General features: G+C 39.0%; 1 protein-coding gene across 1 annotated transcript in view; it reads left to right on the top strand.

Annotated features, from left to right (window-relative positions):
* The window catches only part of clasp1a (cytoplasmic linker associated protein 1a), a 42,115-nt gene that overhangs the window by 6,492 nt on the left and 10,735 nt on the right, over positions 1 to 24,888 (top strand). Inside the window, exons 3-31 of the mRNA XM_078795417.1 lie at positions 2,389 to 2,467; positions 2,909 to 3,012; positions 3,144 to 3,235; positions 3,951 to 4,026; positions 4,444 to 4,541; positions 5,785 to 5,855; positions 5,931 to 6,071; positions 6,297 to 6,370; positions 6,432 to 6,524; positions 6,636 to 6,781; positions 8,666 to 8,801; positions 8,948 to 9,018; positions 9,264 to 9,323; positions 10,171 to 10,248; positions 10,536 to 10,703; positions 10,973 to 11,019; positions 11,201 to 11,371; positions 12,666 to 12,773; positions 14,054 to 14,080; positions 14,708 to 14,872; positions 16,526 to 16,630; positions 17,876 to 17,935; positions 19,087 to 19,190; positions 20,455 to 20,699; positions 22,826 to 22,889; positions 23,011 to 23,013; positions 23,105 to 23,268; positions 23,346 to 23,424; positions 23,492 to 23,635. Of these exons, the coding sequence (XP_078651543.1) occupies positions 2,389 to 2,467; positions 2,909 to 3,012; positions 3,144 to 3,235; positions 3,951 to 4,026; positions 4,444 to 4,541; positions 5,785 to 5,855; positions 5,931 to 6,071; positions 6,297 to 6,370; positions 6,432 to 6,524; positions 6,636 to 6,781; positions 8,666 to 8,801; positions 8,948 to 9,018; positions 9,264 to 9,323; positions 10,171 to 10,248; positions 10,536 to 10,703; positions 10,973 to 11,019; positions 11,201 to 11,371; positions 12,666 to 12,773; positions 14,054 to 14,080; positions 14,708 to 14,872; positions 16,526 to 16,630; positions 17,876 to 17,935; positions 19,087 to 19,190; positions 20,455 to 20,699; positions 22,826 to 22,889; positions 23,011 to 23,013; positions 23,105 to 23,268; positions 23,346 to 23,424; positions 23,492 to 23,635 (2,973 nt within the window). The remainder of the gene's footprint in view (positions 1 to 2,388; positions 2,468 to 2,908; positions 3,013 to 3,143; positions 3,236 to 3,950; positions 4,027 to 4,443; positions 4,542 to 5,784; positions 5,856 to 5,930; positions 6,072 to 6,296; positions 6,371 to 6,431; positions 6,525 to 6,635; positions 6,782 to 8,665; positions 8,802 to 8,947; positions 9,019 to 9,263; positions 9,324 to 10,170; positions 10,249 to 10,535; positions 10,704 to 10,972; positions 11,020 to 11,200; positions 11,372 to 12,665; positions 12,774 to 14,053; positions 14,081 to 14,707; positions 14,873 to 16,525; positions 16,631 to 17,875; positions 17,936 to 19,086; positions 19,191 to 20,454; positions 20,700 to 22,825; positions 22,890 to 23,010; positions 23,014 to 23,104; positions 23,269 to 23,345; positions 23,425 to 23,491; positions 23,636 to 24,888) is intronic.

Below are 24,888 nucleotides of genomic sequence, written 5' to 3'. Positions count from 1 at the left end.
GGTGTAGCATTGAGCTGCTTAGGCTTAGACAGACTGAAAATCTGCTTATGTTTTGAAAGCCTGTTAAAGCACCCAGACGACAGTGATACTCTACCACCTCACTTTTCATCACTTTTTCTTCCGTACAGTCAAGTCAGCATTAGGACACCCCATACATCAAGACTAATATAAACTATTATTAATAATTGTTAGTCCACATAGAAGAATGCACAATAAGGACCCTTTTAAAAAGTGCCGTAAAAATAATATAACTAAGGCAATTTGTGTAGAAATTTCATGTGAATGCTGAAGCTCAACTTAAATGCTCTATGGAAAATGTGGACTTTTGTGACAACCAGCATTTTTAAAATTGAATATTAAAAATAGATAGCCTGAATGTTTTCAATGAGCCAAATGTTTTGTTAGAATTGATTGAATGGGTAGAGTAATATGAGGAAGAGCGGTAGAAAATGAATGAATGAATGATTTAATTATTGTAAGCATTTTTAGACCAAATAAATCACCAATTTTATATATATATATATATATATATAGTATACACTCTAATAATAATAAGTCATACAATTTCAATATTTTCTTTTGAATATGTCATCTTTCACTTTAAAATTGTGAGGAAAATGTTTTTAATCAAAAACTTCAATCAACAATGTAAAAATGCTGAGCTGTTAAATGAAGTTAGCTTGAGGGTTTCCTCTCTATAACAGATGCTACTGTAATTTGTCAATGTCATTCCTGATACCGCTGCCGTTTATAGTCCGCGCCTGGGGCACATAGGACTCACTGACGTCACAGCCCATTCCGTGGCTAACGTCTGATAGGCCTCCGGCCGGGACACGGCTTGTGGCTGTACTAAAACAGTTTCAGAACATGTATTCGTAACACAAGCCAAAGGAAAAACCTTGGTGCAAGTACAAATTAGTCCTGGTTGGTAAAATAAAAATGTGGTAAACTTGTACAACAGTAACCTGATTATATCACTAGGAAGTTTTAAGCGTTATTAGATGTGGAGTATAATCTTCTGCCAGTGAGGCGCTCATATTGTTTTGTTAGAAGCAATATGAGCTCCTTTAATGACACGTTCATACTTAAAATTATACATAAAAATGATGCACCGGTGACCACCAAGTTTAACACACTTGCTCCCCATTCACAACTGAGATTTTGTAATACAAGACATTAGTAGTTGTGTTGACTTGTTTTGTTTTCTGGAAATTCACACTTATCCAAGCTGTACGCTGACTACTTTATATTGTATCAAAGGGTCATTTCTAAAATAGCGCCAATCGCCATTACCTCAATATTAAGGAAATTGGCGCTGATTGATGTGTGCATGCTTCCCTCAATGTTCCATATTGAGTCCAACACTGCATTTATATTAGTGATATTGTACAGGCTGTAGGTGATGCTTGTATACACCTATATGTTGACGACACTATTATCCAGGGCTGCAACTAACAGTTATTTTCTTTATGATTAATCCAAAGTTTGTTGTTTTGATTAATCCAGCAATCGGTATCGGCTCTAAATGGATGAATGTGCATGTGAGTTTGTTAATATGTGCCCTGTGGTTGGCTGGCGACCAGTCCTGGATGTACCCCGCCTCTCGCCCGAAGAGAGCTGGGATAGGATGCAGTATTTGCATGAGTATGTATGGACAGAGTAGGCCTTTGTGTACAGAGATAAGTGAGCAGAACGTTCCTATTTAGTGGACATAATATGGACTTTCTTCATCACCTCAAAGATGCATAAACGTAGTTACACACATTATATAATATAATTCCTGAGCGCAACATTAACACTTCAAGACATTATTGTATAAAATATTAATATGATTTTACTTGGTGACTGCGGAGAGTATTCAGTTGTCACCATTTATGTTGCGGACTTGTCATAAAAATATGTAAATGATTAGACTGAGCTCCCATCTCATGGGTTTTTGTTTGGGCCTTGTCAAATTACCCCATGCAGTCAAAGAGCCTACTGTGATCATACGACATGCTGACAACAGGCTGGGAAACACGCTACATGTCCATCCAATGAATGAAGATTTGATTTAGAACAGGCTTGAAATGAAATTCTTGTCACCAAATGAGGTGACAAATGAGGTGCCCCAAATCTCTCACATCCCACGTGGTCGTGAAAGACTAAAGTCTGTTCATTCATCGCTCAAACATATTATTTGCTGTTGTGTGTAAATGTTAATAAACCAGAAAAAAAGTATTTTGTAAAAGGAAAAAAAAAGAAATAAATGTGTTATTATAATATGGAATGGCTGCTGAAGGAGTATTGTAAGCTATTTATGACAGTGATTATGTTCATGTTTTTAAATGGTTTGCTGATGTGATGTCAAAATGAAGTAAATCTCTTCATATACTTTTACTTCATCAGGTGGCTCTTCTCGGCTTGGATCTGCTCTCTGCTTTAGTGACGAGGTTACAAGAACGGTTTAGAGCCCAAGTGGGAACAGGTAGGTTTTGTCCCTTTGTGATTGTTTTTGAAAGTTAAGTTGAAGTTGAAGTGTGTTGCCTGTTGATACTTCCTGGATACTTCAGGAATATTCACCAATTTGATTATTGCAGGAGGTTTTCGGTCAATTTTCAGTCAAAGTAGTGTAAGCTGCCTGTGCTTTTGTCGCCGCTGGATTTGTTACCATTTCCCTTTATCAGCGCGCAATTCAGCAACTTCTGTCTTCTTCACATCCAGGCTGTTGCTGCCATCGAAGGAAAATAGAACCATAGAAAATACATATGACATCACAAATGCTCATTTTAACACCACAAAACAGCACAAACGGCACTATTTTTTTTTTTACTTTGGAGCAAATGGGTGAACTTGAATTAACCTATAAAATAAACCTCTTTATAACTGGTAATCTGAACTGAAGTTTGTCATAAAATTGCTCCTTCAGTTCTGCCTAGTCTTATTGATCGATTGGGGGATGCCAAAGACCAAGTAAGAGAACAAGACCAAGCACTGCTGCTGAAAATCATGGAACAAGCTGCAACTCCACAGGTACCAACAGACATGAACGTACTGTATTTGCTGTACACTAAACATTGTTGTTTCTCTGCTGTAGTAAATTCCTTTGTGGTCATTTAACAATTTAATGGCTTTGTAAATCACATATTTCTATGTTTTTGCAGTTTGTGTGGGACCGAATGCTGGGAGGCTTCAAGCATAAGAACAACAGGACAAGAGAAGGAGTGTGCCTTTGCCTTATTGCCACATTGAATATGTGAGTCTACATTTCATTTCTATTGTTTGCAATTGCTCATTCAAGTTTTGCAAATTCATCTCCTTGTTGTTTTAATTTGGACTCCTTTCCTCTATGGGCAACATACATTGAATTCTTAAGGCTCTCGATGACTCGATAAGTGCATCCACTCGTCCGGGGTGTACCCCCGCCTCTCACCCAAAGACAGCTGGGATAGGCTCCAGCATACCCCTGCGACCCTAGTGAGGATAAGCAACATAGAAAATGGATGGCTGTCTAGTTCATGGACCCAACCAGATGTAAACAAGCTATTGTCTCCATGCTTTTGTAATTGTTTTAATTCCATGCGAGTGTGGAACGAAGTCTGGTTCACCAGATTCAACTTCAGTGATACTGTGAAAATAGTTTACATCTTGAGAAAAATCACATTCAGCTATTTTTGAAGATATGTGGCTTGTATATTTATTTGACTCTAACCCTTTATAATACTCTGACATCTACACATTTCTGTGGTAGTATATTGACAGCTGACACACCAACTCAAGATAGGATTTGATGCAGATTGCCCCCAGGTCACATGGTTGGAATGAGCTGAAATGACCACAATCACCGCCTAGTGTTTTCAATTGTTGATGTTGAAAGCATGTTTTTCTGTAGTTTGCTCTGTCCAAAACCATATATTAAGTGATGCAATGTAATACAATTGTTTAACTAATTGACCCTATTTTGTCTTCAGGTATGGAGCTCATGGCCTGACTCTCAGTAAGATTGTCCCTCACATATGTAACCTGTTGGGGGATCCCACCAGCCAGGTATGGCTGCCGTGTCTTAAATGCATAAACCTGTTGAGTAAACTCTAAAATGTTATTTATGCAGCGTCATCATAGTTGAAAATACTGTCGATATAATGAAAGTTAAAATAAAAAGCAGCAGCAGCAGCGGTATTGCATAACTTGAGTCATGTTGAGGGGTAATCTAATGTCTTCAGGGGAGCACAATATTGTTGCATGGTTTGAACATAGTGTTCTTTTGTATGTCTATATTAAGCAAAGTTCATGCATACAAATAATACTGCAATAAGGAGAAAAGAAGGTATTGGATTGGTGTAGGTATCTGTATCAGACCTGAAAAAGTGGCATCAAGTCATCCATACATGTTATAACCTAAGTACTATATAGAGTAGTATTTAGTATAGTCAGAAATGTATACTAATTAAAAATGTGTTCTAGGTTCGAGATGGGGCTATGAGTAGTTTGGTGGAAATTTACAGACATGTGGGTGAGAGAGTGAGGATGGGTCTCAGCAAGAAAGGCCTGCCTCAATCACGGTACTTCCAAAAGTATTTCTTTCTTCCTGCTGTTTCTGTTTTCCTCAGGCATTTTTGCATCACACCTATTAGTTGCGACATGTGGAAACACATAAATGTCTGTCATTCTTATGTGATACGACATTAGAGTATAAATGATTTGTAAGGTTTGTTGCTGTTCAGATAAACATAGCTTCTTCAAATCTTGCAAAGGTTTGATTTCATGCTCACAAGTTGTTCCTCTGCCTCATGACATGTACACACCAAACCACATTGTTCTATTAATCAGTTGCTCTTTTTGAGGGCAGACTTTAGGCCTTTACTTTTTCTTCATATGCCTGCTTCTCACCAGTGCCAGATACTAATTTTAAATACCCATTTTGCTATTCTCGTATTCCTTTCTACATGCTCACACTAGGCCATTTGTTCCATGCTTGGGCCCACTTGACACTGTGATCCACGCTCATTTTCCTGCTCCTCTGGTACAACTGGAGGAAGTGGGCTCGGACACGGCATGATTCAAGTCATCAAATGACTGTAATGTAATCGCTCCTCGCTGGTCCTTTATGATAATCGAATCATTTTATGATAGAAATAAATAGAAACACTCAAAATCAGGGGTGTGCAAACATGACATGTAAAAACATGTTCTGTTGTCACTTTTTTCAGGGCTTTTTACAATTACTATATATGTTTTAAGGCAGAACACGAATGGTCAGTGAGAACGCAGCCCAGCAGGGTCCAAAGGACTTAGGGGGGGAATTGCAGGTGCAAGTCCATCCTGGTACAAATGACCTAGTGTGAGCACTTTCTTAAAGGTGACCTATTATGCAAATTTTGACCCTTTGTATTGAGTTGTGGTCTCCTTTAGAGTACCTACACACAATAACCCATACAGAAAACGTTTTAGATTTTGCAGAATCTGCACCGATTCCAGCTGTATTTCCTTTGATATGTGCTTCCTGCCAAAACGGTTTGTTCTAATTTATTCTGCCTATGGCCCGCCTCCAGGCATGCTGTGATTGGTCACACGCCAAAGCGGCAGTTTTACTTTCAGGGCTCTCTTCCAAATGAGCAAACCTCATTATCTGAAACTTTGGCATCGTTTAACACGAGAGTACAACATCCTAACTACATGTATAGGTTAGAAAAGTAATAGGTCCCCTTTATGTTCTGTGTATTTTGAATCCTCGCTGCTTATTTGTTCTATTTATATTTTAGATTCTGTGTTTTACTTATTCTTGTCCCCGTGCCTCCTTCATAGTTTGAATGTTATCTTCAGCAAGTTTGACGAAGTTCAAAGGTCTGGGAACATGATCCCATCATCCGGCTCAGGTGAGTGGTCCTTCTATTTTGACATTTTGTGTTTCTTAAATATGCTTAGATATAAATATATAATATATTTTGTAGACAAGAACTTCGAAGATGAGGACTCTGTTGATGGAGGCCGGTCCTCCTCCTCATCATCGTCTAAAGCACCTCCCGGTGGCAGGAGAACTACAATGACCACCGCGAGAAGACCCAGCTCTGCAACTACAGCAAAGGCCACAGGTGAGAGTGTCCCTAAACCAAACACGCGACTTTATACCTCTGAGTTCAACAAATAAACACTTAACAGTTCACCTTTTGTTAAAGGAGTTTTTGCTCCTACTGCTTCTTTTTGAATTTTTATGCTTTGCTTACAATCCAGAAGTTACAAACACTTGCAATTCTTGTATTTTGTTCAGAAGTGTTATATTGTGTGTTCTTCATGAAAACTGAATATTCTTTCCAAAGGTAAAGAAGCAGCAGCCGGTGCTGTCGATGAAGAGGATTTCATAAAAGCCTTTGAAGATGTGCCCTCAGTTCAGGTATTTCAACATATGACTACAGAATAACTGGTTCTGATAATAAGAACAAATCTGTCTCCAGATTTACTCCAACAGGGAGCTGGAGGATCAGCTGACTAAGATCCGAGAAGTTTTATCAGATGACAAACATGACTGGGAGCATCGTGTGGTGGCAGTAAGTCACACATCTACACGCTGAGCACACCTCTGATCTAAATTTATCAGAACTCCAGGGGGGGAGAACTACACACATTAAGTCCCAGCTCTTTGTCTCTGTGTCTTTTAGCTGAAAAAAGTTCGCTCGTTGATGTTGGCTGGGGCGGCAGAGTACGAGGGCTTCCCTCAGCAGCTCCGTCTGCTGGAGGTGCCACTCAAACTGTCAGCTAAAGATCTGCGCTCACAGGTGGTCCGTGAGGCCTGCATCACTCTAGGGTAAGATAAAAAAATAATAAATCAATCCCATCGGAACAGAAAGTAATGTACTTTTTTTTGTACCATGCCCAATGTTTCTCTCTCTCTGTCAACGAAAAATCTGTTGAGGAGCCAACAAATGGGATCTTGTACCATAGAAACCTGAATGAGAACTTCCTGGCCTTAGCCAGAACACTAAAGATTGGATGGATTGGTCTTTGAGTATCGCAATGACCCAAAACATCGATAAAGTAAATTCAGATCCTGGCCTCACAAGTTTTTGGACTTTAATCCCATAGATACATAAACTGCTTACAAAGAGTTTGGAACACAGCTTCAAGGGGAGACCGCATTCACAGCAGTCGTATTCCAGCCATCCCTCGTTTATCCCAGTTAATTGATTCCAGACCCGATTGCGATAAGTGAATATCCGCGAAGTAGAATTCAATATTAATAAATGGAATATTTTCATAGTTAGAGCATAGTAAACCTGTTTATGACTTTCTAAATATGTTTTCAATTTGGTTGCTGAAGAAGACTACTTGAGTGGTTTTAGTTCCTGGGAGGAGGAGGAAGCCAATAAATGACTTTTCTGTTGGCTACTGTTTAACTAGCCGCATTACATGCACTGTTCTGCTTATTTAATCAAATTAAAAAACTTTCTGTGTACTAATTATCCCATGTTACAATGTGGCTTATAGATAGGCGTATGTACTGTATGTACAAATCTGTTTTCTTTTTAAATTTAGTAGGTGTGGCTAAGTACATGCTGGTGTGCTCTGTAGTCGAAACAAACGTGATAGTGAGGGAGCAATGTTCATATCATGATGTACCATCTACTATGACATGTCGATACAAGTCAGACCCCAGTGAGCTTCTCCTGTTTCAAAGACCAGCACTGATGTGTCGGCATCTGAAACTTTTTCAAGCCACATCCACAAAACTTTGGAAAGTACCTGTAAAGTGAAATGGGCCAAATATATGAACCCTGGTGATCTCGCACAAGAAACCTTTGACCTCTGAATTGACTTATGGACCGTTAACAGTATATCTGTGTAGTAGGTTTGGTTAACTTGCTAAATTAACTTTGGAGTAAACCTTTACTTCCACACTGTAGTTCTAAAAGTTTACTGCATAAATATAAAATAACTTAAAGTATCTGATTCTGACTCCCAAATTAATGATCCACAACTGTAGGAAAGCCTCATATGATGTGCAAGTGCGGTGTCATCATTTCTTCTTTCACAGCCATTGCACGTATAGTCACATTTTTTTATAGCATGAATATATTCGTTTGATTGATACCAGATGATGATCTAGAACTGGTGAGGCTAAACAGTGCAATCATATGTAACATTTATCTGCTAAGATGAGCCCTGCTGAGATATGAATCAAGCATTAGGCTTCCTGACCAAAAACATTCCTCATGGACATTTTATTACAGATCTGATGGGATGGAACACAGTACAAATGAAGTGGAAAAGCTGAGATTTGATGAACGGACACAACTACGTATTCCAGGCCCAATGGCAAAGGCATCCACACAGTCAGTGGAGCTGACTGTTTTGCAATCGCGCCTTCATAGTTACATATCATGTATTTCTGTGTAGGGAGGTCAGGCTGATGAAACGGACACAAACACGTGCACACTTGCGCGCTTGCAGTGTAGCCATTTCCTATGTCATTGCCTCTCTCAGCCAAATATTTGCTGTGTGTGTGGCAAATTCCTGATGATGATTACAAAAAGGATTGTAACTTTAAGGAAAAACTTTGCTAGAGGCTCTGAAAAGGAGGCAAATGTTGGGATTGGTAGATACATTATTCATCTCTAACAGAAATGTACTAAATTCACATTGTTATTCAACAATTGTTTTTCAACACCATGTCCTCCCTTCTCTCTGTCAGACATTTATCATCACTGCTGGGTAACAAGTTTGACCACGGAGCAGAAAATGTCATGCCCATCTTGCTGAACCTTGTGCCCAACAGTGCCAAAGTCATGGCCACATCTGGAGTGGCTGCTATCCGCCTAATCCTCCGGGTAAGATTTGTTGATGAAAAACCAGTATTTCTATGTTGTGTGTATTACTCCTCCTACTCTGTTGCGGTTTGGTCAGGGGTCGAGGGTTGGCTCCACTTCCTCCTAAAGTCTGGCTTTTGACATCCCTGCTCTCTTTCCTCTTCCAGCATACACACTACCTACGTCTTATCCCCATCATTACAAGTAACTGCACCTCTAAATCAGTCGCAGTCAGACGGTAAGGGAGCCGGTTGGCTTTTTGGTTGTCAATTGAAGTGATTTGATTTGTTTTAAAACTATTTCAGCCATGTTTGTTTACTGATGCAGTAATTGTTGTGGAATGAATCGGGAAACACATTTGCACATACTGTACAGTGATTTTAGTTGTATTAGTAAACCCATACAGTGGATGCAGTTTTATAATAGCACAATATTAACAATATAACAATATTCAACAAATGTAAATGTTGTACCCTTTTCCAGACGCTGTTATGAGTTTTTAGACCTGATGCTACAAGAGTGGCACACAAACACACTAGAAAGGTAAGCAGCACATCCTGTTGAATATATTTATATAAGTTTTTTGTTTTTATCACAGTTGTCCAACAGTGTATTGTACTGCATATACAGTGGGGGAAATATAGTGTTTGATTGCACATCCTGCAGTGCCCACAAGGTCCCACAGCTCAAGAAGACACATGTACAGATCTTTCCTTAGACAATCAATTTCCTGTGTGACTCAGACAAGGCTTGGGAGAATTTGATGTGGTCACATGAGACCAGAATTGAGCTTTTTGTCATCAAGTGGACTGGAAGTGATTAGAGGCAGAGAAATTTGAGCCCAACAACACCATCCCTCAATCATTCATTTTCTACCGCTTATCCTCACGAGGTTCGAGGACGGAGCTGGAGCCTATCCCAGCTGTCTTCGGGCGAGAGGCGGGGTACACCCTGAACTGGTCGCCAGCCAATCACAGGGCACATATAGACAAACAACCATCCCTCAATCAATCAAGTTGATTTTTTTAATTTAATAGTATTATCATTATTATTTACATTCAGTCTCACTGTCACAATAAATATATAATTAATCATTATCAACATGATTGACTGTGCGTGTCATTAAATACTTATAATTTCTTCTGCCATTTATCCTCCTCTTCGTTGCCAGATGATGGCATTGGAGGTAACTAAGCGTTGGCTGGATGCACCAGTGATGATGTCCATTAAAGTGGGAAACGTTAATCATTCCAGTGAAATGGAAACTGCCCCCCTCTCTAATAGGGACTTTAAAATCATGTGAAACCTGTTAGAAGTGTTCACATTCCCTGCAGACCACCACGGGAACTACCGAAGAAGTACTCCTCACCATGTTTTGTTATTATCCTAGGCATGTTGCTGTTCTGACTGAAACCATCAGGAAGGGCATTCATGATGCTGATTCTGAAGCCAGATCAATTGCAAGGAAGTAAGTACAACATCAAGTACAAGTACAAGTGGCATTTGTGTTTGGGGAAAATATGGAATTTGGGAATATGGATTGTTAGTCTGAATGAGTTGAACATTTTGATGTGGGTTTGGTTTGAAATGTGGACCTTGTAAAAAAAAATGTCATGTTAATATTTAATGGGAATCTCGCTTTATTTATGGATTGTATCTGTAGATCCATCATGTCCTGAATGAGCTTTGATGAAATGGTTTGAATACTGTTTGAATCCATGGATGCCTTCACCTTTTACTTGTCCTGGTGTCTAGATGTTACTGGGGCTTCCATGGTCACTATAGCCGAGAGGCTGAGCATCTCTTCCAAGCCCTGGAATCCACATACCAGAAAGCATTGCAGACTCATCTGAAGGGCTCTGACAGCATCATGTCTCTTCCTCAATCTGATCGTTCCTCATCGTCTTCTCAGGAGAGTCTTAAGTACGAATTTTTTTTTTAATTTGTAGACATTTTTTTGATGTCTTGCTTTGAAAAAAAAAATGTTGGGCATTATTGGGAAGTAGGTTGTCAGGTTATCTATCTGAAAATGTATCAGTGAATTTCAACATAAGCACATGTAACCAGTACCCAATGTGTTTTATGTTTGGCTCTGCCGTGTGCACATTTTAATAATTCATATACTGTTTTTTTCACTTGTGTGAGATTGTGTGTGAGATTCTAAAACATGTTTTTATTTCTCTTCATTACAGTCGACCACTGTCTGTGAAAACTGTCATTGGAGGCAGCCTTGCAAGGAGTAAGCATATTTGGCATCCATTAAAAAAAGTCATTAATAAAATATTAATATAAAATTACCATTAAAAATGAAGGATCAAATATAGAATATTTGTGTTTTCCTTAATGTTGTACTTGTAGGTGTTTTCTGCCTCTCATTTAAACTCCAATAGAAGTAATTATTTTCCTCTCTGTTGTTTCAGCTAAATTAGTGAGCACCCGGTTACCGATGACAGCAGGTTCTCTTCAGCGTTCTCGTAGCGACGTCGATGTAAACGCCGCTTCCAGCGCCAAGTCAAGGGTGTCAACTGTTTCCGCATCCTCGCCATTCAACTCGGCAGCTGCCCTCCCACCAGGATCTTACGCATCATTAGGTAATCCATGACTTTGAATTGTTACAGTGAAACAAACATAATCAAAGGTACAATAGTCAATGTCGATAAGTACTCAATTTCAGCCTAACTCCTTACTTTTTTCACCCAATGGATTGACACAACCGTATGGCAACCACAATGAGGCTCACTTCCTACATAAACCATCACTAACTCTACCTCTTCTCTCACTCATTGCTGCACGTCCTTTCTTAAATATCCAAAAGACGGCACTCCTGGTAAAAGTGATGGTAAGACTTACTGGATGTGTTTATGTGTGTGTATATTTATACAAACTGTACTGACTATTTTGTATGTCTTTTTGTCAGCTGTGTTTACATCCTGCCTTGTCCTCCCTTTATTTGTCTGTTTATTTCTAATTGTAGTTTATTTGTCTAGTTCATTTAATGAAGCAATTTAAATACAAAAAGTTGTGTCGAACTGCATGGTCTGTCTGCATGGACTTGCACCTTCCAGTAAGCCAGACAACAGTATTGACTTTATTCCTTTCTTACACAAATGTCTGACACTGTTATATCATGATGAGTACTTGTGCCATCTTTTAGTAATTGTGTATCTGTCATTTTTGTTTCTCTCCTCCTCTTAGGTTGTCACTAAAGGGTTGGGTATATAAACACACATCCATAAATGAAACAAAAACACGCTAAATTATTATTTTTATTATTGCTAATTTTCAAATGGTCTTCAAATTCTGATCAGGACTGTCTATTAGCTATATTAAATAATTATTTGGTTGCAATTGTATAAAAATGCTATATGCATGTCCATAAGGGTGTAATGGTACATGTATTTTTATGGATTTTTCATTTCCGATTTCCCACACGATACACTTTACCTAACGTTTGTTTCATTTTAAGAATGATGAACGTTTTTCACACAAAAGCTAAGCAGTTTTCGTTACATTAAATTCGAGATATGTACTAAATTGTGATGATTATGTACTGTTACACCCTTAATAAAATAAATAAAATATAATGAAATATATCAAATAAAAGACACGTTTAAATATACTGTATAAGTGTCCAGACAAAGGGAAAGTTTCTTTACTAATTCCAGAGCCCACTCTGACTCTAAAATAAAAGTTTTCTGTTTTATTTTCAGCATATTTTTTAATAACATTTTCTAACAAACCATGTTTGTCCTCCAGGTTGTGTGTTTTTTGGGACCTAAAGCCCTCATCTAGGTCTTCTTCATTGTGGGTTGAACCATAAATAGACAGACATTGAAAGCAAGCTCACTTGTCTTCTTCTTCTTTTTACCCTCCCTTGTAATCCAGGTCGTGTTCGTACCAGAAGGCAAAGTTCTGGTAGTGTAAGCGGATCGAGCACATCAGTGGTGGACCGTAGAGGGCGCAGTCGAGCCAAAGTGGTTTCTCAGTCCCAGCGTACGTAAATGCTTACTTTTCTCATGAAACACTTGTATTCACAGTCACGGTTCGACCATCATCTCCCCTTGACATTGTTTTCGGACTCACACATTTCACCCCTGATGTGTGAGTGTTTTCTTTGCTGTGGTTTTGTGTACGCATGAGGTTTCTTGCTGTCGAAACACGTCTGCCACTAAAAAGTCTGTGGGTGTGTGCAGACATGCTTTTACGTCATGTGTGCGCTTGGAAGTAGAAATATGATTTTGTTTCTAAAAATATAGATAGTGTTTCTCCTAACTTTACAGCTCTGAGGGTGGGGATCACTCCTCACTCATATGTACACGTGTGCATCATGTGTGTTTGGGTTGAGGTTAGGGCTGATTATCACTAAAACAACACAAAGTGCAGCCGTGCACATATAGTATGTGCAGCATAGCCGTATGTAGTGCGATGTAGTTTTTGGGGGTTGGGTATGGAGTTAAAGGGATTTTTTGACACAAACTTGTATGACATCTGCATTAGCTGTGCAGTGTATCAACTGTGACTTTGCCCCCACTTTTTGGTGTTGAGGCAAGTAGTACCGGCTCGGTGGTGGGGTCAGTGAAGTAACCGTTTTGCTTCTCAAAACAATATGCATTCAAGAATATATATCGGCTGTGTATTCGCTACTGCCAAAATAATTTATCCAGTTTAAAAAAATCTTTCTCTAACATCTGGGCACTAAGTATATAAACAAATCGTTTTTTGTCTTTAAATTTAATAGGTGCGACTTATATTATATATTATAATAGTCTGGAAATGTTGGAAACTTGACCTTCTTGGTAGGTTGGGGTGCCTCCCTAATATAATGACAGGGGAAACACTATATTTTTTCCCTTTTGTCTGCGTTATCAAATTCACAGCCATTTAAAATACGGGCCCTATAATTTCTGTAATGCAGTCATTGTGAATATTTACGATTGCAGTACTACATTAGTACGTATTTGGTTTGATGGTTAAGCTTCAAGCCTTTTTCAAGCACTTTTGTCAAAATGCTTGTCAAACATACTTTCCATCTATCAGCTACAAGCAGAGGGAAAGTAGCAAAGGCGTAGTTTATCAATCCCTCTGCAAAGCGCATATTAGGAAGATATGGCTGTCAAAATGACAATGATTAAGAGTTAAATTGTTGCCTCATTAAAACAAATGGCTGCTAGATTTCATAGGGCCCAAAGAGTGCATGCTGCATAATAAACCCCTTATCTCATTTTGATCATTCTTGATGTCAAATTGTCTTGCCTATTGCTTCCATCACTCAGGATCCAGATCAGCCAATCCCATCAGTGGTAAGGTTCATCCAATCCACAAGCTGGATGGCTGTCACTGTCCCTGAGCCCAAACCACTTTGCACGTTGTCTTCTCCCTTTAGCAATTTCCTTTCAGTTCATGTCTTTGTTGCATGCTTTATTTGTGAATGTTTTTATCTTCACTAATGTAGAAATGTCCCTTCTCAGCAATTCTGTAGTTTGTTTTGTCTGTAACTGTTGTCTGCAAACAGTTGTGTTCCTTTTCAACATAATGTAACCTTTGGCCCTGTGTGTGTCCGCAGTGACTAATCTGCATTTATTTGTTCATTCCATCTTTGTTTCACATTCATTTGTTGCTAAAGTGGTATTAAATCTAGTTTTATATTCACTTGGAAAGATTTAATACAGTACAGGGGTGTCCAAACCTTTTCACTGAGGGCTGCATAGTGACCGTTGACCCTGGAGAAACCCTTTTGTTACTGAAAAGATAAGAAAAGCTATTGACATAAAAAGGACCAAAAGCATGACTGAAGGTTTTTCTTTCAAGAGATTTATTAAAACTAAGTATTCACACTTTTTTCCATGCTGAAAATGGTTATGACTTTGTTGAATTCTGAAATTGTCCATGCTACAATTTTTTTTAGCATTTTTTAAATTTGTCCACAGCTGGCAGTCGCTCCAGCTCCCCAGGCAAGCTGCTCGGACACAGCAGCCATGGTCGCGTACCTCGCGTTGCCGTGTCCGTGTCCAACACGCCGTCTGACAGGCGTAGCAGGATCCCTCGCAGCCAAGGATGCAGCCGAGAGACCAGCCCGAGCCGACTTGGCTTAGGTACGATCAGGACACTGACACGCACAACTTTCACAGGCATGAACTGTTATAAACTGTTATAACTGTTTTGTTGGTGTTTTAGATACGAGGAAAAATACAAACTTGGATCTGAAAGTCCAACAGCATTGACTTCGTGTGTAGCAGACAGGAGGCAATAGAGAGAGCAGCTTCTGGTTGTTAACTCATTCGCTACCAAAGACATATTTATACATTTTTTTCAACCCTTCCACCTTTTCCCAAAGACGTATTTATACGTCTTTATGTTTTTTTTTGCGCGAGAGACAAAAAAAGGTGATGACGCAACTGCAGAACAGAAAAGATCATGTATGGTGCAGTTTTAAGCCGCAAAAATGGCCACAATGGGCAGAAGTGCATTTTTTTTAGAGCTCAGCATGCATCTTTCCCACGTAATGGAGCACTGCCACAGCAAACAGGAAGAGCCGTGTAGCGTGTGCACGCGCAAACGCTTGCACATTCACAGTTTATTTCCAACTGTAAATTGCAGATAGTTCATGGTGTTAAATTTGTAAATAAATTGTTATTGTCATGTAAAACAACCATTTTTTGTGTTGTTTATGTTGTGGCATAGATATTTAGGTTAAATATATATGGCTAGGTTTGTGTCAGTGACACAAATTGTATAAAAAAATTATCTTCTTACAAAAAGCTGATTTTCTCCCTTTTTTGTTGAAAACTGAAATTGTGAAATGTATGAACGTAAAAAGGTAGAAACAAGCTTATTTTTTCTGATGAGAGTCTAATCTTTCTTTTGGTATGTCCCATGCTTACATAGCCCTAGAACACAATTTTCTGTGTGCCTTGAAAAATCAGTCAAAATAATCAAAAATGGCCGGTACTGTGAGGGATGTCTTGAAATATGGCTGTGATTAAGTTAAATGTGATTTAAAAGTCATTGTGTGAATATTGAAGATTTTATTCTGCACCAAAATGATTGCATTTCTTACTTTTATTCAATCGTTGTTTTTACACTCAATTCCTTCGACACTGATTCACAACATTCCCATGTCAAAATGTGCAGCATTTTCATTTACTGATAAATTGCACATATTTAATTTTTTAGTGTTGGCAGAAATTATATGGATGGGGGAGAAAGAAAATTTAAAAAATGTATAGATCATGGGTGTCAAAAATGCGTCCCAGAGGCCATTTTTGGCCCACAGCTTGCTTGTATAATTAAAAGAATTGATTGTTAATAAGATATATTATTAGATGTTGCACAAATTTTCTTAGTCACCTATGACACAAAATTAAGATTTTTTTTAGATGCTTAGCATATATCTGTCCACATTGGATTTATTTAAGCATCTTTAATGTGCAGAATTCATCAACGTGCCCTTGCAACACTAAATCAGGTAAAATTTGGATGCTCCTGCTATAGATCCTCCTATAGACTGAACTGCTGGTTGTTACCTTCCTTATGTTAGTGATACCAGCAGTAGTACTATCAGACCACCACGAAAACCTGGTTTTCATTCAGTTCTACATGTTCTTCCCATAATTGTTTCCCCTCCCCACCTCTTTTTAACATTCCTGAATGCACACTTACATTTCCACCTAACTGTGTTGTCCTCGCAGCTAGCCTTTATGGTAAAAACACTATTCTGCCTGCTGCTCTTCCCTACCGCACGCTAGCCCGGAGCCGCATTCCCCGTCCCAGCATGAGTCAGGGTTGCAGTCGCGATACTAGCCGCGAGAGCAGTCGCGACACCAGCCCTGCTCGAGGTTTTACTCCTCTGGGTGAGTACTTGTGTGCTACGTGCTGCTCCAACCCGTGATGTCCTAAATGTCTTCACATTAACGCCAAATGTTATTCAGTAAACTTGTGTTCAGAAGTTTACATACTCTCATCATGGGAAGATTTTGGACCCAGATGCAGACATGAGACATGAAAAACAGACAGTGGAGAAAACATACACACCAAATCGAATACAATTTAAATGTGGGAAAACAACACTAACTGGAAACTGAGCAACAAGACAGTCCAAGTGGAGAAATAATAGTAAAAAGTAAGAATCCAAAACTATTTGTAATAAGGATTTTAAAAAACAAACATAGACATTCAAACGCCAGAAACAAAGCATGAAAGCTAGTAACACACAAACAAGGGAACAAGGAAAAAGTGGCACAGAATAGAAAACTATGACAACAAAGGGACCCGTGAGGAATGATTTGGGGTTTCATGACATGGCTTTAGGGCTTATGAATCTAATTAACTGCAGATTGCATCCACTTGTCTCGTTGCTCCACACCCAGTCATTAACGTAAAGCTACCTGCAAAATCTACAAACAGGAAAAGCAGGCCGGAACAGGAAATAAGACAAAAGCATGACACAAAGTCATATCAGTTTTGGCCCCTTTGTGATTTATTTGAACTTATTTTAGGTTGGATTGATACCACATACATATTCAGATGTATGTTGTATTGACATCCCATCCTGAAAAAAAGGATGCTTCAAATGAGTCAAAGCCCAAAATTAATAAGACATTAATCCCGCGATGAGTTAAACTTCTGACCACAGCTGTTTGCACGTTGTCAGTTTCTGCTAACTCCAGTTGTCTGTGTTGAGAAAGTAGCTCTTTTGCTGCGGTGACGACCTCGCGGCTTGTCTAAAATGTTGTCAGCTCATGCAAGTGTATAATGCATACACTGTATACTATGCTGATGTTGCACCCCATAACCCATGGCTTTGTCACCATGGCATTACATTAGCTGTTTGATTTTTAACATTAAATAATTCATTTTACTTTCCAGTTCAAGTTAATTTTCTTTTTTATTTATATCCTGTGTAAAATATGTTTCTTTTTCACCCATAACATACCAACAGCAAAATTTAAAAGTGGTAAAATATGTAAAATATTATAATATAAAAAAAAAAAAAAATATATAAAAAAAGCCAAAAGAAAATGAATGTCAAGTAAAAGACATTAAAACAAGTGTGTGAATCCGGTGTGGATGTTGGCCATCTCTGCTGTCCCCTGCAGCCTCCCGACGTCACTCTCGTTCAACCAGTGCTCTCACAGCTGACCCCCATGGCCAGTCAGGTGACCTGCATGATGTCACAATCGCCCTCCCCCCTCTCCTCATAAGCCCTGCCTTGTCGCCACCTTGTGTCTTGTATCTGCATGCTTCTTCGCTTGCTGCAGCATGGCTAGGTTTTTGTTTTGGTGTTGCATTTGTTCAAAAAATTTATAATTGTGTGTTCTTTAGTTCCTTCCGCATTTTTTTTAAATTTTGTCACATATTCACACTGTTATCAGTTGTTTTATTTGGAGATTATGTCTTTTTAATTCTTTAGTGCATTGTTGCACTTGGGAAATCACTGCATAGGCAAAGGTTTTTCTCTCGTTTTGCATGTTAGTTTGATAGTCAGTATTTTATTTGGAAATGTGATTGATACATTTTTATTTACATATACAATGGAACCTTGGTTAGCATACACCACGGATAACATGTTATTAATACGCTGCGTGAGTCCAACTGTGTTCTTATTACATTTCTATCACAAAAAAAACTTCCTCGCTCTGTCACCTGTTTGTTGTCAGCAATAGTTGACTTTTGGGGCTCAGGAGGTAGAACAGGTCGCTCAGAAACCAGAAGGTTGGCAGTTTATTCGTTTCGAGTGTTTCTGTTTATTGTGGACTTTCTTAAATGGATTGATGATGATGACCAAGGTTCCACTGTATTAATGTATATAGAATGGGTCAAAAATACACTTGGTACAGTGTTCCCTTGTGGGGATAGGTTCCCAAAATGGCCGACAATAAGTGAAGTAGAACACAAAGTTTGGTCATTGAAGATGAGACAAAAAAGTGAAACATATACTGTATATCCTCTACACCATGATCTTACATTGTCATTCATGTAAATTGCGTTTAAGTGTTCATATTGAAGAAGAAACGGGGAGGGTTCTGGAGGTCATTCTTATTGCAAATGTTAATCTGAAATCAAAGGAACGGTAGAGTGTGTAGGGTAACGCGAGGCATGTGTAAAAAAACAGACATTATTATTGCCGTGTCAATTACTTGTCGAGTTTTGTCATTTGCTAGTGATATATACTTTTGACCCACTCTGTATATGAATTAATATTTCTATTTTTTTCATAATCAGGTATTCATGTACCCTAAGCATCATATTATGCATATGTATAGTGCCTAAGTATCATATCTATATATTTTTTATCTTTCCCTTGTAGATCGTTATGGGTTGATTCACCAAGCAAGAATCTCTGCATCAGTGAATGCAATGAGGGTCTTGAACACTGGCACAGAGGTGGAAGCAGCAGTTGCTGATGCTCTGGTGAGTTAGAAAGAAATCATTTTAGCTCTTATTGACATCTTTTAAAATGGTGATTCTCAACTTGTGGGTTGCTGATCTTGGCCAAAAATAGTGTGTACACGACCCATGTACGTATCTCATGTCTGTCTATGGCCCAAGAGGCCAGCTCGGGGAAAAGACATAGAGTGTGAACACAGCTGGATTGCCTTTTTATTACATGCTAGAGAAAAGCGTGCTATAAAGAGACGAGCGTCTCACTGCTCCTGCACACACTGTGTAAGAGGGGAATTCTGCCGACAATCAAGGCTTAAGTCTAGGTGCTGTCATTGAGCTCCTCTAATACAAAAAATGTATTGTTACTAAGCATTAAGCTGGCACAATATATACTGTAATGCTTGCAACATGTTAGACAGTAAGCACACTTTAAAATATAGGATATTTAACACGTTTTAACACGTTGCCATTTGTCATTAGGTGGTAACCAAACTAGTTGAGAACCTCTACCTTAAAACAGTTATATTATAATAGATAAATCATCATATACTCTTGTATAGTCACAACTGTGGTTGTTCTTCTTTTCCAATTCAAACCTTCTCTCTCTCTCTATTGTTTTTTTTTTTTTTCAATTTTCAGCTATTAGGAGACTCCAGGAATAAGGTAGTTGTTCGGATGACACAAATGTATGCATTTTCATACATATGTTGTGTACAACATATGCATTTGCAGCATTGAAGCTTAGAAAAATGTACCACAGCATCTTGTCTGTTCATTCTTTTTGTCTTTGTTTTTTTTTTTACTGCTTGTTTGCCATTGCATCCCCCATGTATGCAGCCGTGCAACATCTGCTGTTTTGTTTTTCATATTGTCACATTCCCATTTTTCAAAACACTTAAAAACATCTGTGTGAAGGTTTTAGTCAAAATTTCTACTTTTCCACTTGCTGTTGTCCCTTTTATTAATTTTTCACTTGTAGAGGATACATATGCTGAAGCATGACTGCATATGCATTATGTAATTAAAGCTATTAAAGCTCTCCAAGGAGAGTAGATGCAGCTAAAGTGTGAAAACAGCATGGCTGCCTGATGCTAATGTTTACCAGCACTGTTCGTGTATGCGAAATAGAGAGCAGATGACAAATTGTAAACAAAGTTGACATGCTGTCATGTTAATCACTGCTTGTATTATTATATATTATATAGAAACTAGTTCTTGGTGCCGTCTTCTCCCCAATATAATAGTAGATGAAACACTGTACTATGTCTCTCCTTTTTTTTTTAACCTGCAGAGGAAGCCGATGAGGCGGCGGTACGAATCACCAGGAATGTACTCTGATGATGATGCCAACAGCGATGCATCCAGTGCTTGCTCAGAGCGCTCGTACGGCTCAAGAAATGGTGGCATACCTCATTATCTTCGTCAGACGGAGGATGTGGCAGAGGTCCTGAACCACTGTGCCAGTTCCAATTGGTCAGAGAGGAAGGAGGGCCTTCTGGGATTGCAGAATCTCCTCAAGGGTCAAAGGATATTAAGGTGGGCTTGGAAGTGTCAAAGTTCATGTTGACATTGTGTGTTTTCTTGAGAGACATACTGTAAATAATGCTTTACTCCTTCAGTGCAGTTTCATAGCAAGTCCTTACAGTGGGGGCAATTAGCATTTTTTTAATTACATAATTTGATGGTAGTACAGTGAAGAAAATAAGTATTTGAACACCCTGCTATTTTGCTATTTCTCCCACTTAGAAATCATGGAGGGGTCTGAAATTTTCATCGTAGGTGCATGTCCACTGTGAGAGAGATAAACTAAAAAGAAAAATCCAGAAATCACAATGCATGATTTTTTAACAATTTATTTGTGTGATACAGCTGCAAATAAGTATTTGAACACCTGTGTATCATCTAGAATTCTGACCCTGAAAGACCTGTTAGTCTGCCCATTAGAAGTCCACCTGCACTCCATGTATCATCCTGAATCAGATGCACCTGTTTGAGGTCGTTAGCTGCATAAAGACACCTGTCCACCCCATACAATCAGTAAGACTTTAACTTGTAACATGGCGAAGACCAAAGAGCTGTCCAAAGACACCAGAGACAAAATTGTACACCTCCACAAGGCTGGAAAGGGCTACGGAGCAATTACCAAGCAGCTTGGTGAAAAAAGGTCCACTGTTGGAGCTATCATTAGAAAATGGAAGAAGCTAAACATGACGGTCAATCTCAATCGGAGTGGAGCCCCATGCAAGATATCACCTCGTGGGGTCTCAATGATTCTAAGAAAGGTGAGGAATCAGCCCAGAACTACACGACAGGACTTGGTCAATGACCTGAAAAGAGCTGGGACCACCGTTTCCAAGGTTACTGTAGGTAATACACTAAGACGTCATGATGTGAAATCATGCATGGCACGAAAGGTTCCCCTGCTTAAACCAGCACATGTCAAGGCCCGTCTTAAGTTTGCATATGACCATTTGGATGATACAGAGGAGTCATGGGAGAAAGTTTTATGGTCAGATGAGACCAAAATAGAACTTTTTGGTCATAATTCCAATAAGCGTGTTTGGAGGAAGAAGAATGAAGAGTACAATCCGAAGAACACCATCCCTACTGTGAAGCATGGGGGTGGTAGCATCATGCTTTGGGGGTGTTTTTCTGCACATGGGACAGGACGAGTGCACTGCATTAAAGAGAGGATGACTGGGGCCGTGTATTGTGAGATTTTGGGGAACAACCTCCTTCCCTCTGTCAGAGCATTGAAGATGGGTCGTGGCTGGGTCTTCCAACACGACAACGACCCGAAGCACACAGCCAGGAAAACCAAGGAGTGGCTCCGTAAGAAGCATACCAAGGTTCTAGCATGGCCCAGCCAGTCTCCAGACCTGAACCCAATCGAAAATCTTTGGAGGGAGCTCAAACTCCGTGTTTCTCAGCGACAGCCCAGAAACCTGACTGATCTAGAGAAGATCTGTGTGGAGGAGTGGGCCAAGATCCCTCCTGCAGTGTGTGCAAACCTGGTGAAAAACTACAGGAAACGTTTGACCTCTGTAATAGCAAACAAAGGCTACTGTACCAAATATTAACATTCATTTTCTCAGGTGTTCAAATACTTATTAGCAGCTGTATCACACTAATAAATTGTTAAAAAATCATGCATTGTGATTTCTGGATTTTTCTTTTTAGTTTATCTCTCTCACAGTGGACATGCACCTACGATGAAAATTTCAGACCCCTCCATGATTTCTAAGTGGGAGAAATAGCAAAATAGCAGGGTGTTCAAATACTTATTTTCTTCACTGTATATTGTGTATTTGTGTATGCAAAATAGTGCTGTCCACACTAAATAGTGACATTTTGGGTGTGCTCACTCTTGTTGCCAGGAGTTTAGATATTATTTGTTGTACTGAGTTATTTTGATGGGACAGAAAATGTATTATACTTACAACTTCACATTGTGTCAACGGGTCATTTCCACTGTTGTTGCATGGAAATATAGACTAAAGTATTTGCAGAAATGCTTGGTTTACTTGTACTTTGGTTAGTATTTTGTAAGGTGGGAAAGGAGTTTTAAATACTTACTTCCCTCAGGTAGAATGTGTGAACTTTTTCAAATGTAAAACCTTATTGTTAAAAAATAAACATGTTTTTTGTTTTGTGTCATGTAGCCGAGTGGAGCTGAAGAGACTTTGTGAGATTTTCACAAGAATGTTTGCAGATCCACACAGCAAGGTAAAAAAATGCTTTGAATGAATGAAATTAAAGTATTATTTTCACAATGTTAGTCATTGGAAAAATAATGTACTCTATGTCTCTTCCTGCATGGGCTGCTGTGCTGTGGATTTGATAACAGAGAGTAAGTGTCCTGTTACTTATTAACATTAATATTCAAGTCAAGGTTATCAATACTGTGTCATTTATTAATTTCACTCTGTGTTTGGCTTCAGGTGTTCAGCATGTTCCTGGAGACCCTGGTGGATTTCATCACGGTACACCGAGAGGACCTGCAGGATTGGCTTTTTGTCCTTCTCACACAATTGCTCAAAAAGATGGGGGCAGACCTGCTAGGCTCAGTACAGGCCAAAGTCCAAAAGGCCTTAGATATCACAAGGTCTCCATATCTTGTAATAATCATCTTCATCATATTAAGTTGCATGGCATCTGACTTCAATTGTGTTCATTTTTCAGGGAGTCTTTCCCGTTTGACCAACAGTTTAATATTTTGATGAGATTTATTGTCGATCAGACACAAACGCCAAACCTCAAGGTAGTGTCAAAATACAAACTTGAGATTGATGCACTTTATGAAGCCACCAATAATGTTGTCCCCATAGGTAAAGGTTGCAATTTTGAGGTACATCGAGTCTTTGGCAAGGCAAATGGATCCAACAGACTTTGTCAACTCCAGTGAGACTCGCCTGGCTGTGTCTCGCATCATCACCTGGACCACTGAACCCAAAAGTTCTGACGTCAGGAAGGTATATATCATATGTTCATATCAATATGAAGAAAATGTGCTGTTTCCTGCTGTTTTTTTTTACAATGCACAGAGTCTTTATTCAGGTTTTACTTGCTCCAGGATTACAGCAAAATCAGTGTTCCCCCTGGGTTTACAGCCTTGGGGGGGCAGCGGGATTGACTAGCACACATGCATGGACATGACTCCAAATACTCCATAAAGTCAGATTTAAGACCCATACATCCATCCATTTTCTATGCTGCTTATCCTCACTACAGTTCCTGGTTTGCTGGAGCCTACCCCAGCTGTCTTTGGGTGAGAGGCGGGGTCATGTAATGTCATGTAATTAAACATTTGTGAACCATTGCTACAATATTGTATTCACATATCATGGTGGATGGCCTGTGTCATTCTGTGATGCATTTCTGCCTTGCCACTGTTCCCCAGACTTTATATAACTGGGTGAGTGAAGAACTCGCTGGTGGCGTCAGTACTACAGCCTCACTGTCCATTGAGGGCAACCTGGAAGAGAGGTGTAAGCAGGTAGAGCGAGCTCCAGCTCTTGACAAATGTCCCGCCTGCCGTGTGCCTAACCACCGTCTCCAAAACTGCGTGAAACTGCGTTTGGCATCTACTGATGCTCTACCTTATATACATATATACAGGGTTATCCTTAAAGTCTGGACATATAACATTCATACATACATTACAACAGAGGTTTAGTTTAATTCATTCATTCATTCATTATTAAATACAAAATCTATAATTTAATTTACAATAATATTAAATATAATATTGCATGTGAAAATGTTTTGATATATTTATATACATTGTATATACTGTATTAACAATTTTAAATACAGGTATATATTTCTAAAATTATTTTACAACATTGCATTTTGTCCAGATTTTAGAGACACCTCTGTTTAAAAACGTCTTGGGACTTTGCTATGCATCTTTGCCTTGCGAATCGTTCACTAATCAAACATATTTTTTTGCTGCCATGAGGAGTGAAATTAGAACAAACACTTTCTCTTCATTAACCTCCCAAGTCCAAGACCAGACCAGGTCAGGTTTATTGCACAGCATTGCATGGAATGTAATGGTTATGGTAGTTTTGACTAACTGCACTCTTTTCTATGTCCTTTTCACGTTAACATCTCTATTCAGCCACATATTTGCATTTTGCAACATACCAAATACAGAGAAATCATTCATTTTTGTGGAGAACGTTTCGTGCAGTCTTGAGTCCCCTCCCTCTTTCCTTCAGAC

This window comes from Doryrhamphus excisus, linkage group LG12 (genome assembly GCF_037039965.1).
Source record: "Doryrhamphus excisus strain RoL-2023G ecotype Guam linkage group LG12, RoL_Dexc_Guam_v1.1, whole genome shotgun sequence".
In the NCBI taxonomy this organism is placed as follows: domain Eukaryota; kingdom Metazoa; phylum Chordata; class Actinopteri; order Syngnathiformes; family Syngnathidae; genus Doryrhamphus; species Doryrhamphus excisus.
Note: the sequence above shows the minus strand (reverse complement) of the source record. Positions and strands in the feature narration are given on the sequence as shown.